Raw genomic sequence first — 20,273 nt, 5'->3', positions numbered from 1 at the left:
CTAACCTGCAGTTTTCAAAACTGTTTCATTACCAAAGGAAATTTAACAGGAATTATGTCTGTTTGTAATTGACTAAATTTGTTTGATTAGCTTGTAGCGGAAGGGAGAGGGTATGTGTATTTAATGCATATCATTCATAAAGGAATGCTGGTGTATTCTTTTAATGCCAAGTTTTTCGGGCACGAAGTGATGTATGTTTCTTGGCAATCCCATTCTATTTCCCAGACACTCATCTTACCCATTCCCCCTTCCCCTGCATTTATCAAATCTTCATAAGCATCTAATATTCAAGAGCCTTGCCAGGATTATTAAATATATACATTTTAATGAATACGGGTTTATTTTTAATTTTTTTAAATGCTCTGTTTTGCAATAAAGTTCAAGACTTAAATTTCAAGGGAGGAAGGAAATAGCTGCCTAATTATTCACAGAACATCCAAAATCTACTCACTTTGGAGAGCCTCAGGTAACTGTTAGTGGAGTACTCTGTAGCCTTTGGTGACAAAATATTGCTAAAAGCCAGTAGATTTTAAGGCATACCAAATTACTAGATGAAAACATGTTTTGGAGAATCTAATTTGTGTGGGAATAGACTATAGTACTTCTGAACTGTGGTCTCTCTGACCTACAGGAGTTATTTCCTTTATCCAGCCACAGCACTCTTGCGTTGTTTGCTGGTTGTGATCTGACAAGACCAATCCGAGCAGTCAGCAGGAGTTCTGAGCATGCCTTTTTAAACAAAAAAGTTGCAGTTTACCATGCCACTGCCTTAAGAAATGGGTATTTTCAGAGTTGTTTCTGTTTGACTACAGAGCGGAAACTTCTTAAACTGTGATTCAGCTTCCTTTATTCTTGTGAGCAAGGAAAGATAACTGTCCTTGCCTTAAAGAAGTTTTAGCCCATTCCTCAGTTGTAACTGTAGCTTGTTCTCCAATGCCCCAGCCTACTGCAACCTTTCCCCCATTTTACATTTTAGTGGAGAAACCTGCCTATTAAAGGGGTTGCAAAAAAAGATGTGCTTGTTTTTCTGTCATAATGAAAAGGTAGGTTTATTCAGTTGTACTCTCAACAAACTGTTTTGCTAACAGAGCCTCAGTTTTCCAGGACAGCACAGAGTATCTTCAGAGCAGATCCTTGGCTTTGGAGTCTGTTCTTGTTGTGTTGCCTTTTGCAGTGTGGAGAAAAACCCGTCCTTTTTTCACACTCAGACATGACCTAATAGGTGGGTTGGACTAGCAGCATCACAGAAAGGACCAACACTGAGTCTCTCAGCAAATCCATGAGCAGTCACTATGTGAGATTAGTAAGGGAATTATGAACCCACAGAGACATTGTAGTAGTACTTGGGGAGTTTTGGCATGCTCTGCTTTGCCACTGGTGGTTTCTTGTCAGCAGTCTATTCCAATGGGGCAAACTTTGATTTTGTGGTGGTTGTTTATGAAGGGACTGCAGTGTCTCATGGCAGATTCTGAAAGGCAAATGGTTCCTGAAATTTTGGTGTCCTACTGTAGCTTTACTGGCTACTGCAGACTCCTGCACTAGGCATCTCAGTGGGTATAGTTTCACTCAGGCCAGTCCAGCTAGAAATGCTTTCTCACCTTCACCTAACTAAATCATCATAGGGATTACAGAGTCCTCTGGCCAAGTGTCCTCTAACTAATCATGAGTAGTTAATGGGGAAGTGTCAGATATTTTTGTCTTTAGTCTGAGGGTGTTCTCTCTCTAAACATCCAATCAGCAGCGTAAGGAAGGGATGAAGGGAACAGGTTTAGGATACAGTTTCTCACCTGCAGTTCCTGGTGCTGTCTTATTCCAGAAATCGGCAAGCCAGCTGTAACTTAAAAACTTCTTGAGAGGTTGAGTTGTTGGATTACAAGTTTCAAAAAGAAGAGACACAGCAAAATATGTTTTCAGTTCAATCTTTATCCCAGTCTTCTTTTTATATGCTTTTTCTTTGACACAAGAATTTTCTGGTTGTTCTGCTCAAAATCTAAACATCTAAAGGAGATTCTTGGAGTAAGTTGGATGTTTACAAAAATTTTTTACAAATTCAACAAGCAGGCATACAGAGTTGCTTCAGTCTACAGTAGGAACAATGAAAAGCCAAAAGTGTGTAGTGCATTAACTGTTGCATAGTTGAGGTGAGCCGCTAAGAAAGCTTGCTGAGGCACAGAAACTTAGAGTGCAAATCAGAAACTGTCCAAAAGGATTCTGTGTTCCTTCAGTGTTCATGCCTTTAGATTGAATGTTTCAGTGGTCTACCACTCTCTTCTTTTCATACAAAACTTCTGCTCTCTACATCCCAATTTTCTGTCCTATGTGTCTTACAAACCATCCTCAAGCCCGTAGTCTCTCCCGGCTAGAGTATCCATATTGCCTCTTCTTACATTAAATACCCTCATATATAGTCTCAAGAAAAGCTGGTATATCTCTTGCTGGTGTAACACTCACATCACTCTAGTTTTATTTCTGATGAATTCCCTACACGGCTCCATTGCTGACCTATCTTCTTTTGGCACTAGTAAAGTACCAGGTGCTATCCTCCCCACCACACAACATTGCTTGCAAACACAGAGGCCACCCATCAGAATTTCTCCCCAAAACCCCACCTGGGGCTTTTGTGATGCTTTTGTTGCTTCTTCACCTGTGTTTTTTAAGGAATATTTTTCAGGGGCATTCTGTTTTCAATTAAAATTTCACTGTGTGAATACTGAAAGAAAGACTTCATATGATTTCTGTCCTCCCAGTGGCCAGACCCCGTATGCCTATTCATATGTTAAGCACAATGAAAAAAACAAATATAATGCAAAAATAGAGCACAGTCATTTACTCCTAGAGAGAAGGGAAGTTATTGCTGGTTTAACTGGGAATGATTACTGCTTCGCAGTCAAAAAGATTATTCTTGTACGTAAGATTTTTCACGAAGGTAACCAGATCCTTGGGGGTACTTGAGAATTCCTCTCCTGGCTTTTCAGCAGCAGCGGTACATCAGACAATCCAGGGGAGAAAAAGTGAGCTTGGTATTTGAAGTAGTTCCTTTAATATCAAAGTTTATTTGTCTTTGTGCTAAGGAAGCGGGCCGTAGGAAATATGGCAAATAAATTGAAACAGCTCAGTAAGAAAACAGTGTCAATGGGTGAAAGACATTGTATGTTCACTTTACAGAGCCCCTTACGGGAAGGCTGTGGATATGTGGTCTGTAGGCTGTATCTTGGGAGAGCTGAGTGATGGGCAACCCTTGTTTCCTGGCGAGAGTGAGATTGACCAACTCTTTACCATTCAGAAGGTGCTAGGCCCACTGCCAGCTGAGCAGATGAAGCTCTTCTACAGCAACCCACGCTTCCATGGCTTGCGGGTAAGAGAAAGCTTTGTTCTTTTTTTTTTCATTTTATTTACTGACACAGTATTTACAGGATTGTCGTTGTTGCTGTGAAGGTTCTTCTCATTTACATTGTACATTATCTATTGCATGTGTTTCTGTGTAAATATAGGATATTTAGATTATAAGGCTTTCATAATTCAAAGTAAAATTCTGATTACACCAGTATTGAGTTTTATAAATATGTTTGTTTTACTGTTAAAAGTCGATTAAAATTTTCTTTTATTTCTTTGACTTTTTTGGCTTGCAGGTTAGCATTTATACCCAGCTTAGCATTGCCCTGCCAGATTTGCACTGTGAAGTTTAGTGGCATAGCTCTGTCAGTTCAGGGTGTGGAAAATTCATGCCTGCCATTTCAGGCTACTCTTACGGAAAAATCTGACTCGTAGATCATGGCAGAAGAGCTTTTTGCCTTTTGACTTGCATTCCTGGGGAGTTGGTGTTGGCCACGTGAGTAAAAAAGCTCTTCCTGCTGACGGCATTGTTCTCCTTTCAGGGGTTTGCCAATACCATGTAATGACTTACTAGTGTGGAGAAGCTGCTCAAGTTGGGACATGCAATATGGCAAAATCCCAGGAGCAATATATAATAGCTCTGTTATCTTTAACAATACCTGGTCATTGATTGTACTCATGTTTCCTTGTCGTTCAGTTTTGATTGTCATTTTTTTATTAGTGAATATTGCTTAGAAAGGTGAATTTGTGATCTTGATAAATGGTCTGAAACTGTTAGTGTAAAATCCTATAATGAGAGATACAGAGGATTTAGGAGACGTGATATGTGCTAAAGGCTCGAGATTTGAGTTTTACTCTGTAAAAGAGAAAACTCAGACAATGAGAAAGGGAAAGAGGAGGGTCCTAGTTATGTTAAAATGTGTTAAAAGTTGCCATAAATTGAGTTTAGCTGATGATGGTAAGAAAAGAAATAGTCGTCTTAAAGCGTTAGGATAATTATTTTAACTACAAGGATAGCCAACGCATAAGAGATTTTGTTGAAGTTTGTAGAGCCTTCACCAGTGGAGGGTTTAAAAAAATGCTTAGACAAGCATTTCTTGCAAGGTCCTATTTGTATTTGATCCTATTTAGAACAATGGGCTGGGTGGGATTTTCTGTTTTAAAAAATTTATAACCCCTTATCAGGAAAGCAATGCTTTAAAAGTTGTAAGCAAAGTAAGTCCACTGCCTGTTCAACATTATTTTGCAGCAGTTCTAGTTGTGCAGTGTAATCTTATTTGGATAAATACTCTGTAATATCTTAGAATGAGAAGGAAGTATCTTTGTTGCTTTAAAATACAGTAATTGAAAAAGACAGTGTGGACCTAATGTAATTAGCATGGGTTTAAAGTTTTGAGTCTCTGTTATCCTGGATCTGGTTTATTACTTGGCCTCAGACATGTTGCTGCCTTCGTAGCCCCATCTGTAAAGTCAGAATACTAATGATGACGACAGTGACATATGCCTTCCAATAGAGAGTAGTTTTTGAATAGTGAAGCGCAGTCTGAATAATGGCTTAAACATGAAAAATACTTCAAAAAATACTGGTTCAGAATGTGATATTCATTAGTTAATTCATAGGAAAAAATTATTTCGTGGTATAAGACAACCTTAAAAGTACATTTTTCTGAATGTAGCATAGTGCTTAATAGTGGAAGATTATCTGTTGCATAGCAGATCATGCAACATATTATTTACGAGCTGGATCTGGCTCTGGATATTCACAAGATAGAAACTAGTCCATGATGTAGAATTGTTTATCCATATGTTTGGGCTTTGTGATTTTCTGCATTACGGTAACTGTGAGTACAGTGTTGTAGCACAGGATTTTAAAATTTCTAATATGAACATTCCAGCACCACATACACATGTATACAGATGAACATTTGCAAACTTTCTATCATCTCTTCCTTCTAGTTTCCTCCATGCATATATATAGACACAGTTTTCCTCACTGCTGAGGTTTAGGGAGTATTTAGTGATCTCCTTTCAGTCCTTTTAAGGAAGAAAACATCCATGGTATGTTGAAGGCCCAAGGAAATAAAATAATATGGGATCAGAAAGTACCAATAGGCTCATGCTTTTATGGAAAATGTAAGTGGTAATATAGGGCTGCAAATATTGTTCTACAATAAAGTTATAAATAAGCTGGAGAATCTGAACAGTTCCAGTGACTAGCCATCTCTTATTACTGTTTTGCATGGCTTTGGCACATTTTCATGTTGCCCTGATCATTCTAGTTGTAAAATCTTCTTTATTATGGTCATTCTACATGAAGACAAGAATATTTTGCCATTTGGTTTATGCAAAAAGCGGAGGAAACATAGAAGCCTTGGTTCATCTAAGTCACTATCCAAAATCAACGTAGTAGACTTGGACTTAAAATAATTCTTAATTGTTAGTAAAGCACTTCAAAGGAAAGCACAGTAAAAAGAAAAATACAGAGACAATTTAGGAACAAACACATTCAAACTAATGTTCTTTCATTTTCCTTCAAAGCTCACATAGTGTAATTGATGAAAAGTAATGCTAGTACAAACAATGGGCAACAATCCGTAGTGGTCGAACGCTTACCCCTATACAGTGAATATGCAGTGCATTTTGCTTCCAAATAAAATGCATTTTTGGAAATGAGTGTTTGTACTAGGTTGCTCTTTAAAGCATAGGTTTGAAGCTACTGTTTAATCTGAGGGTGAACATGTAAATATATGCACCTGACTAACAATCCCTAGAGGTAAGGGAGAGCTGGAAAATGTACAAGTGAAAGTAAAGGAATAAAGGTCTTTAAGACTCCCTGCTCATTGACACTTTAGACCAAACATCTAGTTCTCACATGTTTGTATACTATAACAAACTTCCACATAAAATGTTTATCTTCAAGTTTGTTGATTTTTTTGTTGCTGTTGTCTGTCTTAATCACTGACTTGAACTTTGTTGTTTTCTTGTATTTGCAGTGATTTTTAACTATAATTGAGTATTTTATGTGGGTATATTTTGTGTATGACTGGAGCCCATATGGACATACAGTGATGGCTTTTATGTGCCAGTAGACAAGAACATTGCATGCTTCCTATTGTTAGTATTCTTTGATGTCTTAGCTTAAGAGGGCTTTTTAGAAAATGCATGGGATGTGGGATCAAGCCAGGCTGCAGCTGAAACACTTGCATAGTATTAGGCAAATTCCACAACTCTGGGAACTGCTAACAAAGTCTCTGGATCTCAGTTGTGTACATTGGGATAAACTGTAATTAATGCTAATAGGCTAGCTGATCATTTGTTTTATTTGTTTTGTGGTTTTTTTTTTCCAGAGGCTTCTCTGGTATTCAAATACATAATTTTCTCTAATTCTCTAAAATCGGCATAAGTTGGATCCATGAGGGTTTTTTTATATCTCTGTTGGAAATCCAGCCTTTCTTTCTAATTCTGAAAACATTGGCGTATGTGTTTAGTTTTGAAATTTGAATTTACCTCACTGAAATCTGTTTGTTCTCTGTCAATTCAATATATGATATGGTCTGGAAATGGTTCTTTGTTATGTTTCTTTTCAACTGGTTGTACTAGACATTACATTATAGTAATGAAATATTGAGCAACTTTTCTTTCATTTGATAAAAAGAAAAGATTCTGTCTTCATTTTATTCGACTGTTGCCTTGTTTACAAAGCAAGCAAAAACCCCCAATTCTGTGGTTTTTTTTTTTTTTCTTTCTTCAGATCATCCCTGCCTGTCCTGTTCTTTCTAGACAGGGCTAGTTTAAAATACTGCCTTCATCAGGTTTTGTCTAGACTCCAGTTGACAAAAGAAGCCCTCCAGCCATGTGCGCTATGCCTCGTGGTGTTGCCAGTTCTTAACTACAGCATGACCACAAGAGTAATCCTTAACCTTAAACCTTTGACAGACAATTCCAAAATTTTTAGTGAAAAACCCAGTCTTTGGTATTTCATCAGTACTGTGTTTGCACTCTCAAATTCTCTCAAAGCTATTTTTAATCTTTCTCTAAAGTATGTATTACTTCTGTTATTTCTGAATCTATTTTAAACCTCCCACTTCTTGTCAGTCATAATGCCACAAACACATTTATAGATCTAAGTTGATTATTTCTCATTTAAGAGATGTTCCTTGACTGCCCTACTAATCAAGTATACTTTGTCTGGTTGACTGGATGCAAATCATACACCAACAGTTATTTGTTTCATTATAATGTTTTATAACGTTTCATAAACCAGTAACTTTTTCAGTGCATATGATTCCCATTAATTACATGCTTTGATTCACTATGGAGTTCCTTTTTTTTTTTTTAAACATTATATTCATGTATACCTTGTTTACATTCTCAGTATATTTGTGCTGTATTATTTTTACAGTTTCCAGCAGTCAATCATCCACAGTCTTTAGAGAGAAGATACTTGGGAATTTTAAGTGGTGTATTGCTTGATCTTATGAAGGTAGGAAAATGTATTTTATTTTCTGTCTGTAATATGTAGGAAAAATGTAAGTGACACTTTTTTTTTTTCCTAATATAATACGTCTTAAAGTACTTGTGAACTTCCTTTTGAAATGTTTTTGATATCACCATTGCTTGTAGCAAGGATTGATATTTCCTAGAAATCAGGAAAATACCCTTTGCAAATGTCAGGAGAGTCTGTTCAAATTTTGATAATTTGATAAACAGTACATAGTCCAGACAAAAGAATCACCATCATTTGCAGCAATAGGCATTCACACTGACAAACATTCAGATAGATGCACAGGTTGCCTTTGTAATGGAGCATGAGCTCTCAACCCATAATAAATTTAGATAAATCCACAGAGTATTAAGATAACCTGAGTTGTTTTTCATTTGTTGTTGGATAAACATGAAGATGTGGACAGTTGTCAAAGACAAAGTTGATGCACCATAGTATTTTTTTAACCCAAGCCTTTAATCTGCTTGCTATCACTCACCTCTATACAGTGTGTATATTATGTTACTCTTCAGTCCTGTTTTGGAACAAGTCAGCTAGTTACCCATGGCCAAACTGGGATGTGGTCCTGAGATGGTTTCTTACAGGGGATCAGTAGAAGCTGGCTCCCCTCAAAATGGCCAAACACTGTAAAGCATTGTGCTATGCATTTTTTGTACCTTATTCCTGGGTGTGCAACACCTATTGTCCTTGTTGTACTATAAAAACATCACCATGGTAAGATGCAGTACAACCCTCCAATTATTTCATCCACAGTAAGCTGAAAAAAGAAGTCATAGTGTCAAAAATTAGGTTTAGAGTCACAGAAATGTCACCTAAGAATTCAAGGTGATCGGGACTAAATATGAAGAGTGGATATGGTTAATGAACTCTACATGAATTGTGTGGTGCCAAGTCCATCTGCACCAGTTGTCTTGGAAACCAGAGGTCATTTTATTTGGGCTATACTTTGCTATTTACTTTGTTGATGTAGCTAGCAGAAACTCACCACATTTGCTCTGCTCTTCTTAAATGCAACTGGTTCAAATCACTTCCATTTAATCTCCCTGCATTATGAAGAGAGTCAGCATAACTTTTATCTTGGTTTCATGGAGTCCACAAAATTAGGTACCTCGGTGCATGTAATTGCTTGGTTTGATATTTTCTATTCACAGAATTCCTATTTCTATTTTCTAATTCACAGACACTTTTTCTGGTTATCATAGTTAGCTGTAGCTCAAGCTGTAGTAGCATAATTTGCAGAACAGCAGTTTCAAGATCATTCTTCAGGCCATTGTTACACGTGCTGGGGCAGGGTTTTTCATTTTATCCTGATTTTTATGTTATATTTCAATGTCTTTTGGGTTCTTTTGGTGTGATTTAGAAGTTATAAAGTTGTAAACATAGCACTTGAATTTTAGGGAAACACAGGTTTCCAAATAATTCCATTCCACTTCAAATAATTCTTTTCAACCTTTCTGTCTGTATTTCTCCCTACAAGGTGAAAAAGGTCAAGGATTCTGTAGAGAAAATATTTTGTGTTTGACTTACATAATTCAGGAATTGGAACATTGTTAAAGAATGAGCAAAAGACTGCAGGAAGAGAACAGAAGAGATCTGTGGTTAAGTTGCGTGCTGCAAATGCTGCACATACTTTGCTGTTTGCCTGTCTCTTCTCCAGGCACTGGACAGTCTGGCATATGTCCCTGCTTGGTGTGTTCCTCATTATCTGCATTCCCAGGGATCTCAGGTCTGGTTACTAGATTGCTGAATAACCCACACTTCAACTTATGCCAGCTAAAGTAGTGAGTTATTGATATTTAGAGAGCATTTCTGAACTGAATTAATGAAGAGGCACCCGTTTGGCCCTGTGGCTTTGTTGCTCCTCTCTTCCCCTCTCCTTCACAAATCATGCTGTTTTGTAAGCACGCATTTCGGAGTTGGGAGCTGGTTCTGCATGTGGTGTCTTGGGCAAAAAAGATGTTGAGTATTTCAGTCTTTTTCATATCATGTGTCATTCAGTTGTCTTCTCCCATTCAGCAGCAGACGTGCATTTTCTCTGACCTTCTGTTTACTGCTAGAATACTTGTAGAATACCTTCTTTTTACCCTTGATGTTCTTCAGATGCCTTAGCTCCAGCTGGACTTTGGCCTTCCAAAGTGGTCTAACCTTTGTGCTAATGCAGTGCTTTTAAAGTCCTCCTTTGTATCCTGTCCTTGACTCTAGCTCATGCACACTCCCATTTTGCATTCTTGTTCATTAAGAAACTCCCTGTTTAGCCAGCCTGGCCTTATGCAAAATGTTGTGGTCATTTGTACAGTAAGATGCTTTGTTCCTGAACTCTCAAGAAATTTTCTTTAAAAATCAGATGGCTCTCCTGTACTTTACTGCTGGTGAGCAGCAGGTCGAGTCAAGTCCTACCCTTGGCTGATTCTTCAGCAGCTGCACTAGTAATTGCCACCAACATAGTCTAGAAATCTCCTGAATTGTCTATACAGGCTGGGTGTCTGGATAGTTGAAGTCTGGCGTGAGGATGAGGACCTGTGATCAGGAGGCTTCTGCTTGTTGTTGTAGAGAGTTGTCATCTTCATCTCCTTCATGCTTTTCAGTGCATGGTTTAACCCCCAGCATAACGTCACAAATGTTGCTTTCCCTTCTAATCCTGACCTAGAGACTGTCAATGGATAGACCTTCTGTTTCATGCTAGCAGTTGATACCATCTAGGAACTCAATTATATGGAGTACCAACTCTTTTGCCTCCACACCTCCTTCCTTCTGAAGCCAGCTGTACCCATCAATGATCATGCCTCAGCCATGAGCCCTGTCCCACTACTTCTCCGTGACTCCAGGCAGGTTCACAGCCTTGTGCTTCCCTATGGACTTCTGGTTAGCCATGCTCATGGTTCAGGCTCCGCAACTTAGTGTACAGGCACTTGAGGGAAGCCTCTGGACATCCTCTTTTCTGAGGAGGAAATGTGGGTATCACTTGTGGCCTTCTCATGTTTGTTTGGCCATTTGAGCCACCATAGTGATGAGCACCAGAAAAAAAGAGGGAAAGAAAAAGTTAATCATTCAGTACACAGTTTGTCACTTCAGAAAGGAAGATACTGCATACCGTATGACCAAACTACGTAGGAATGTAGTTTGCCTCTTGCTTTGTTTGCTGTGCATTTTCTAATTCGAAGTGCAGGGATCCTGTGAAGGGAAAACCAGTTTGTGGTCAAGTGGCTGAATACTATGTTAATACATATACAGATATGCATGTGTATACACACACAGAGTGCATATATACACATGGAGTTGTTCTCTATTCAACCTATATAACCCTAAAAAATAGCTATTCTTTTTACTTAATAGCCATTCATACTTTTATCTTTGCTGACAGTCATGCGTATTCAGATATTCCAAGATAAGTTTTTTATTGCCCTGTTCCTGCAAGAAACACTTTCAAAACTGTCAAAATACCCAACCTACTGGTTTTCAATTTTGTGATTAAATATTTTCTACATGCCAGAAAGTGACTTTGTTTAGAATCGCAGCAGATCTAGCAGAATTATAAGGCAAATGTTATTCTGAGTGCATTGTAAACAGTTTAGATGATTTCTTAAAATTACAGGTGGACTTGAACTCTAGCAGTAAAAAAACGGAACTCTTTTATTTGTGTATTTTTTAAAATGCTAACTTTAAAATATCTTTCTTTGTATAGGATTGTTCTTGTGTGCTTGTTCTATTTATAAAGCCCGTTTTGTTGTAGCATTTTATTACTGGTAAATTTAATATTTTTAATTCTAAAAAACATTTTTGTAATATATATCCTGGGAAAATGTTTAAAATACTTACATCTTAGGCATGTATAGTTATATAGATAAAACATTTTTTAAAATTTAGATATTTTTGTATTTTAGACATATTTTAAGCACACATACTTAACTACTTATGTATGTGTATGTATATTCATTATATACATATAGCAAGTATATATGTTTCATAATAAGCAAGGCTGAGACCTTCCATCTCTTAAGTAGAATACAGGTTTTGTAAGTCTTTGTTTTGTATCACATGTAGTTTAATGCAACATATATTTGTTCTAGCAGTTAGATCTAATCACAGAAACTCTACAGATTAAAAAGCTATCCCAATGATATTTATTTTGTTATATTGTTTGCTGATGCAAATACAGATACTAACTTTTAAACTTTGGGATTTGTTTTCCAAAAGAACTTACTGAAGTTAGATCCAGCAGATAGATATTTGACAGAGCAATGTTTGAACCATCCTTCGTTTCAAACCCAAAGACTCTTGGATCGCTGCGGAAGCTCACCTTCGAGGTCAGCTAAGAGAAAACCTTACCACGTGGACAGCAACACATTATCTAACAGGTAAACTTAGTTATCTCACCATCATCACTGACATTTGCTCTGCCAATGAATAATGCTCATGATGCCATCATGCTTACATACATCATCATCTACAAGAAAAGAGAAGTTGTATTTGAGAGTTTAGGCACATTGAGAGGTATGTACTGCTCCATGTTGACTCACTAAATGAAGGAAGTAGATACAGTTTTATGGTGTTATAGTTTTGGTAACTTTCTGCATCAGGTGAATGCTTCTTGAAGAGAAAAAAACAAAGGCAATGTTCAAGTATCTCTGCATTTGACAAAAAAAAAAAAAAAAAAAAAGAGTTGGCTTACCAGTCTTAAAAAAATGTTAACCTTTTTCTTGAACAACATTAGGAATTTTGTGGCTTGGAGTATGCCTGAGATTCCAAAGGAATGCCGTTTTCTTTGGAATGCCGGCACTACTGTACATGTGCAACCTGTCCAAGGTTTTGGTGTTTGAAAGTTCAAAATTCACCCAGATTTTTAGCAGCTAAATGTCCCAAAGTTGCATGGATTGATCATGCTCCAAATTGGCAATGAACAGAGTTTTGTCTGAAGTTGCAGTTACGAGTGAAGTCTAGTCTACTTGAACTTAAAGCAGGGCATATTTGCCCAGTGACTTCCTTGCTGGACACACAGAGCTTGCGAGAACCCACTTGATTTTAATACATCAATGAACCAGGTTTACTGGTGGATGAAATACTTCAGTACAAAAAGCCTCATGGTATTCCTCTGACAAAAGCTCTCCTAAAGGTCGCCCTCTGAAGTACGCAGAATGATAGTGGCTTTTAATTCCAGCCATGTTTTTTCTTTAGCTTTTCCTGTGAAATTCAAAAAATTACTCCTCATTTTAAGATTTGGGATGATGACATTTATGATCTATACTTTTTCAGAGATAGACACCAAAAAGTTTTAGCTGCCCTTATAGTTATTTAGAAGTTTTACCATTAGAAATGTGGCATCAGAAAGGAGAACCTAGATCCATGGGAAACTTCTTATCTAAAAGGCTTGCCTAGCTGCTTGATCTAAAATTACTAGGTTCCTTATATCAATAAGTTTTTTTAAAAATACACTTCTTTTTAACAAAAAATATTTTAAACTGGCATTAAAATTGCTAAATTTCTAGAAACTGTAATAGTTAATTATAATAACACAATTAGATCACTGGAAGCAGCTAATACAAAAATCCTAGGTATAAAAATGACTAGCATCATTCAGTTATAATTATCAACAACATCAACAAAGGTACAAACTCATCTGTACAGTGAGCTCTCACTTTAACACTCAGTAATGTATCTGAGTTACATTATCATAGATTTGATACAGAGATAAGTTAACTTGCTCATAGCTTGCCTAGGTCCGTCAAGGTTTACAAGTACAGCTGCAGCACTGCTTAGTTGTGGTTAGTTTGCAAAGACAGCGTAAGCCTAGAAGCAGAACTGGTTTTATGCCAGAAAACCTGAGATAATAAATCCTGCTAAATAATAAATGAAGTCAGACTGAATGTTTGTAGAATCCAATTCATATCTCCGTCCTGCAATCCTAAAACCAGGAAAGCTGGAAGGTAGAGTAGAGGTTAAGGACATCACCAAGTAGCTCTGCACCAATTCAGTCTGGTTGCAGAGCATTTCACATGCAGCTTTGGGGATGAGTTAGTGTGCCCAGAACTGGGATGGTGCCAAGTTCCACAAAAATCGGGGTTCCTGTGGTAGACCTGGTTTGGGGTTTGGTGTTTACAGGGCTTTCTCCACTGTACTGGGCTCAGGCTTACTCTGGATGCCTTTACCAGCACAGTAACCTCTTTTCCCCCTCCCCTCCCCCTCCAAGTCAGACATACATTAGATGGCCTGGAGCATTGATTGTATCAGGTTTTCGTGACAATGCTGGCATACTTTGTTGTTCTGCATTCACTTTGATATGCCAGGTGTATTTAAGAGTTTGTTCAATGGGTATACAGCTAATTTTCATAATGTAGTGTTACATTATTGATGTGCAGTTATATTACATGCATAAATGTGTAAATATATGCTGGAGTTTCTGTTTGTATTTTATATCTTCACTTCTTTTTGTTAGCAAAATCTATTAACCAAAGCTGAGTTTGTCCATCAGGATTTAAGCAGAAAGAAACTGCAATGTACTAACACTTGCAAATCTGTTATTTTAGTGGAACTTCTGATGCCTAGTTGGCAGCATTTGATCTTACTGCAGTTAAATTTTGTGGGTTTAAATGGCAGCTCCTTTCTGAAATGAGTATACTTTTGTTGAAGTTATTAATACATGAATATGTAATCTGGTATATTAATGCTTCTTTATGCATTTTAATGTAGAAATCAAGCCAGCAAAAGTTCTGCTTTGCAGTCACACCACAGATCAAACAGCAAGGATATACAGACGTTAGGGGCTGGCGGGCCAAGAGAAGAGGGTCTTCCAGCAAATGAAAGCTTTTTAAATGGAAACCTTCCTGGAACTGCGCATAGTCCAATGCATGCTAAAAAATCAAGCAACACACCTGGCTCTGGCAACAAGGATCTAGCCAATAATAACATGCCGCATCTTCTCAGCCCAAAGGAAACAAAGGGAAAAACAGAATTTGATTTTAACGTGGACCCAAAAAGTTCTGATGGTTCAGGCACAAAGTACCTGAAGTCTAATACCAGATCTCAGCAGAACCGTCACTCATTTATGGAAACTTCTCAAAGCAAAACTGGGACGCTGCAACCCGGCGATAAGCACAGTCGCCACAGCTACATTGATACTATCCCGCAGTCTTCTAAGAGTCCTTCATATCGGACAAAGTCAAAGAGCCATGGGGTTCTGACAGACTCGAAATCCGTGGGCAACCTTTCTGAGGCCAGGGCCCAGGCTGCAGAACCAAACAGCAGTAGGTATTTTCCATCCAGCTGTATGGACTTGAACTCTCCTACCAGTCCAACTGCTCCCCGACACAGTGATAACAGAACTTTGCTCAGTCCATCCGGGAGGAATAACCGCAGCGAGGGTACCCTGGACACCCGAAGACCATCAACAAGACACTCCAAAACAATGGAGGAGTTAAAACTGCCAGATCACATGGATGGAAGCCATTCCCACTCTCTGTCTGCTCCACACGAATCTTTTTCCTATGGTCTAGGTTATACCAGTCCTTTTTCTTCACAGCAGCGCCCTCATAGACACTCTATGTATGTGAGCCGGGACAGAGTGAGGTCAAAGGGCTCAGAGGGTGGCTTAAGCATAGGGCAAGGGATGGCAGCCAGAGCAAACAGCCTGCAACTGTTATCTCCACAGGTGCAGCATAAGTCACTCACAAGATCTGTTGGCTCGTCACGAGAAGACTGTACAGAAGATACTAATAGGGTTAGTTCAAAATATTGCCTATTATGGGAGGCTTACTATCCTCTTTTTACTTCATGTGGGGACAGTGTGCTGCTTTCTCGCTTCTGTTTGTTTCTTTGCAGTTATTCATTGATTTGTCTTGTTGTAAGATGAGGGATGTTGGGATGTGTTTTCAGAAGGGCTAAGTATTTCAAGGGCAAAATGAGAGGCTTTTTTTTAAAAATGGGCTTCGAATACTACTATTCTCTTCAAGTACTGAAATGCGAGAACGGAAAAAAAATGAAGTTAAAACTTCGTTAGTAGTTCCTAGACTTTGGTTACATTGTCTGATTTTATTTTAATCGTATTGTTTTGCTTAATTAACCTTCTCATTTGTGGTTTTATTTAGCTTTTCTTGTATGTATTTGTCCTGGTTTCAGCCCCATGACAGTATTTCTGTTATGAAGGCTAATGCTAATTGTTGAAGTGAGCTTTTAATCACTTAGAGCAGGGCATTATTGCTGAAACACCATCATTTACTAGAGGAATATCAAAACTTGTAATATTTCTCTTGATTAGTATGATATGTAACTGATGTAGTCTAGGGATTTTATGCTGGAGAAACCCACTGGTAAATTGAATCCTTACAGTGTCACTAGATGCCTTGTTGTGTTTTACTGTGATAATTATTTAATAAGTAGAGGAAGGCCTAGTTCTGGTGTTAATTTACATTTCTTACACAACATTTCTGAATTATCTGATGTTTTACTCATCAGATGTGTAAAGATGACTGCATTGGTCCCCAGATCTTTAAATTGCTGTACCATTGATCCAGATTCGAGCAAAACAGTGCAGGGAGAAGTAAAAAAAAAGAGTGTTTGTTTCTCTATACGGACATCTGTGATAAAGTGACTTCTTAGAAGACAACATGTAGTTCAGATTTGTTGACAAATTAAAGGAATTCAAAGAGCTGCCAATATTACTTAAGGTCTAAAAATTGCGCTTTGTTGTGAGAGACTGAAAAACTCTGCCTACTTAGTTTATGTAAGAAATATATGTAGCTGAGTTGTTAGTAGAGGTCTACAAATACCATAAAAAAGAGTTTTCATGTTGTGGTTGCCTCTTCAGCCCAGCAGGGAAAAAAAGGCACGATAAGTTTTTTGTACTTACCTCCTCCCTTCAGGTTTATGTGTATTCACACATGAGAATAGATCTCATAAAAATGGGAGAAATACAACGTAATATAGACAAAAGAAAGCCACTTGGAAGGGATTACAGCAGCTCCATTTCAAAACCTTTTTTTTGTTTTTCCTTGTGTAGTCATTTTTCTCTCTCATTTCAGTCAAGTGGTATACTTAATCTGTTAAATATCAAGTGTTACTGTAGATGGGCAGTAACACCAACATTTGAGGGGTTTTTGTAACAAAAGCTCATGCTACCTTGTATTCTTCAGTGCATGAGGAGCTTTTTCTGCATTCTGCAGCAGATATTAGTCTGATAAGTAATTTTAATTTTATTCCATGTTATGTAGAGGCAGATTGTTTTTATCAGATCATTCTTTGTCTTGTGAGAATTGGTTGACAAATTTTTATTTTCATTACAAAAATGTACGTATATCATAATGCTTATGTTTTTGTTCATTTTTGTTTGCTTTAGAATGCCTAATCATTTGGAAAAAACTTATCTTTTATGGTCAGTGTTTTTAAATTTAAGCCTTCAATTAATGCTTTTAAATCTGTATTTCAATAAGCAGAAGTCTGAAAGGAAAAATACCCTTCTGAAATGGATGGCAAGTCTGTAAATTCACAAAGTTGTTTTTGTTTGTTTATTCTACTTAGTAACAAATCAGAATTAAATTGTCAATCTTCTTATGCCTTGTAAAGGCATTTTCACAAAGAAGTCATATTTGGCTCCTTCCTAACACTCCCTTTTTTCTCCTTTTTTTTATTTTTTCCTTTTACATTCTGCATTAGAAATGAGAAAATTTAATTTCCCTCAGGATTACTGAACTAAAAAATTCAGGAATAACATGAGTGTTCTCAGAGATTCGTTATTGTTTTCCTGTTATTTTTTTCCCTATCAGTTCTACTGGTTTTCTCTCTCTGCCCATGTTTTGTGAAGTTTCCTCACTTCCATGTTTCTAGTTTCTCACTGATTTTCTCTTTAGCTCTACCAAGTCTTTTTAAAAAGAAACATTCTTTGTTTACCAGGCTTTAAATTATAATTAAAAAAAAAAGAAGAAGAAGAAAAGTCTCGCATTCAGTATTAGTTTTGGGGCTTTTCCAGTCTCAGTACAACACTTTTGCTTTAAGGTTTCTTTTTAATTTTAAATTAAATGTACTCAAAAAGGGACAAGCCGAAGAAAATCAAGTACAAGTTGCTATTACTGTCTTATATTTGTAACTTAACTGCTGAGAAAGAAGAGGTATGTTACACAAGTAGCAATTTACTCAAATGCTTCAGTCTCTTGTAAATTTTAGAAGAATCAAACTGTGATTTAAAGCATTGTTTTAGCTGCACTTCTCATCTTGGCGCAGTTTCAAGGGTTGTTTTATCTGTGAGAGTGAAGCCAGATCTTCATTAAAAAAAGGCAAAATAGACTCTGCAAATCACTCATATATTGAGTTGAAATCCCCTCTTTTAATTCTGGTCAGGTTTTTTTTTAGGTTTTGGTTTTTTAACCTTTGTCCTTCTTGGACATTTTAGATTTAAATTCGTGTAACGTTTTCAGTGCAGTTTCGTGTGCGGTCTTGTAGAGAGCATTGAATTTTATCTGGTTGGTCCATTCTGTGGGAAAAATTGCAGCATCTGCTTCGTTTAAGTGTGGGGTTAAGTCATGTTTGGTGGCAAACAAAATGGATGTTTTAGTGGCTTGCTTAAGCTTTTGCATGAAGTACTTCCAGGAAGTACTGTATTCAGGAAAATAGAGTAAATTGGAGGTAATGATACTTTCTTTGATGTCCTGTCTAACTTAACTATTTAGTTCATAAATTTCCTAGTTCAGCGGCTACCTCTTATTTTGCATATGCTAGATTTTGTGGCTGTTGCTACCTCTAGGTACTACTGGATAACAGCTGATTAAAGAAAGTGCTTTGGTGTTGCAATTATCACAAATTATATACATTTCCTGTTTGCTTTTTAATATTCAGCATTAGCAGTGTGACCAGATTCCATCAGCAATTAATTTAACAAGACTTCCAGTAAAAGATTCCTCCAGAGATATTACAACTGCATTTCATTCACAGCAAAAAGCTGGGGGTCTGAATCATGCTCGAGTCTTTAAAATTACGATTAAGAGGCAAAATGTTGTTAATGCCATATTTGTCATTTTGGATAAAGCAAGCAGCAAACCCAAGTGATTGTTGATTACGCAGTCTGTGATTTGATATTGGCAGTTATTAATAACATGAAAGGAAAATTGTGTGTGATTAAGGCTGGGGTTTCTTGCTTACGTATGTTGGTTAAAAACTGCATATCAGTTTATAATCTTTAATTTTAAATATTGATTGTTCTTTTGTTTAGGGTGGAGCATATCATGATCCACACACAGAAGATGGAGCATCTACTAAGGAAAATAGAATTCTGTATAATGACCCTGTTCCAAGAAGAGTTGGCAGCTTTTACAGAGGTAATTTTATGGTGGATCTTTCAAAATTAAACCAGAGTTTTAACATGGAATATTAATTAAATAATAGGAATGGATACAGAGAACTAACATGAACAACTAAAAAAGTCTGTTAGAAAAAGAATTGTTACCTCACTTTCAGAGACTGGGTTGACCTGCCTAGGTTGTATGCAGTAACTGTGTTAGTATCATATTATTTATTTGCAAATGATAACTTGCTTTGATTGAAAAGTATATCCAGTGCAGTGCCTTGTAAAGCAGAAGATAATTTATCAATGGGAGTTTTAACAAAATGAATGAATATTTTACCAGAGTAAGCAGTTCATTAATGCTTTCAATTAGTATTTTAAATTCCTACTAACGTTATATCTAAACATCTTTATACTTGTAACACATTGACATACTTACTGATCTATTTCAAATACTGTGGTGCATGGAACTGTAACACTAGTTTTTCATTGGTCAAGACCTATGTTCATTTCTTTTGTTCAGACTTACTAAAGATCTGCATTTCCTAAAAGCAAAACACACTTAGATAATCCCAGGTCAGAATAAATAATAAAACAGGACTGTGTATCTGCATATATATGTATGTATGTGCATGTGTGTGTGTATATATATATACACACACAAATAGACCCTGTTCTGTTATGGTACACAAAAGATGATTTCTGAGCAGCTGCATCATGGCTAAACCTGGGTAATCCTTTTGAAAAAGACAAGGGTAGTAAGAAGCCACTACTGTCCTGCAAATGTTAGGAGGCTTGTGGGGCTCCCCTGAACCTTAAGAAGTCCCAATCAGCTAAAATTCGATTATGAGTCACCTAATAACCTTAAGCAGAGTCACAAATCTCCCTCTGATCCTCTTCAGGTTGATCAGTTGGCTGATAACCTGATTTAGACATGTTAAAATCTGCCAATCCTTGCAAGTGTCCCATTGCAATATTAAAACCTCTAAGCAATATTAAAACTTGTACTGTTTTGAGCAATGCTTTTGAGTATAAGGTTTTGTATCACGTACAACAGAAGATCCTTACAAATCCTTAGTCCTGAATTGCTTTTATTGATCCTTAAAATGCTCCTAAAATTGGATGTGGATTATCCTTCTTTTTTATACATAGTGAACAGAAGTTGCAAGGAAG

The 20,273-nt window shown here is 37.1% G+C and overlaps 1 protein-coding gene across 5 annotated transcripts in view; it reads left to right on the top strand.

Annotated features, from left to right (window-relative positions):
• CDKL5 (cyclin dependent kinase like 5) overlaps positions 1-20,273 on the top strand; it is a 140,669-nt gene that overhangs the window by 97,541 nt on the left and 22,855 nt on the right. For all 5 annotated transcript variants that reach the window (XR_005102622.1, XM_037377254.1, XM_037377253.1 and 2 more), the window contains 5 exons: positions 3,166-3,355; positions 7,736-7,816; positions 12,032-12,192; positions 14,522-15,548; positions 19,029-19,134. Coding sequence is in view for 4 of the 5 variants with exons in the window: in XM_037377254.1 (XP_037233151.1) it covers positions 3,166-3,355; positions 7,736-7,816; positions 12,032-12,192; positions 14,522-15,548; positions 19,029-19,134 (1,565 nt within the window). In the remaining variant the exon portion in view is untranslated. The remainder of the gene's footprint in view (positions 1-3,165; positions 3,356-7,735; positions 7,817-12,031; positions 12,193-14,521; positions 15,549-19,028; positions 19,135-20,273) is intronic.

Source organism: Falco rusticolus, chromosome 2, assembly GCF_015220075.1.
Source record: "Falco rusticolus isolate bFalRus1 chromosome 2, bFalRus1.pri, whole genome shotgun sequence".
Classification (NCBI taxonomy): Eukaryota; Metazoa; Chordata; class Aves; order Falconiformes; family Falconidae; genus Falco; species Falco rusticolus.
Note: the sequence above shows the minus strand (reverse complement) of the source record. Positions and strands in the feature narration are given on the sequence as shown.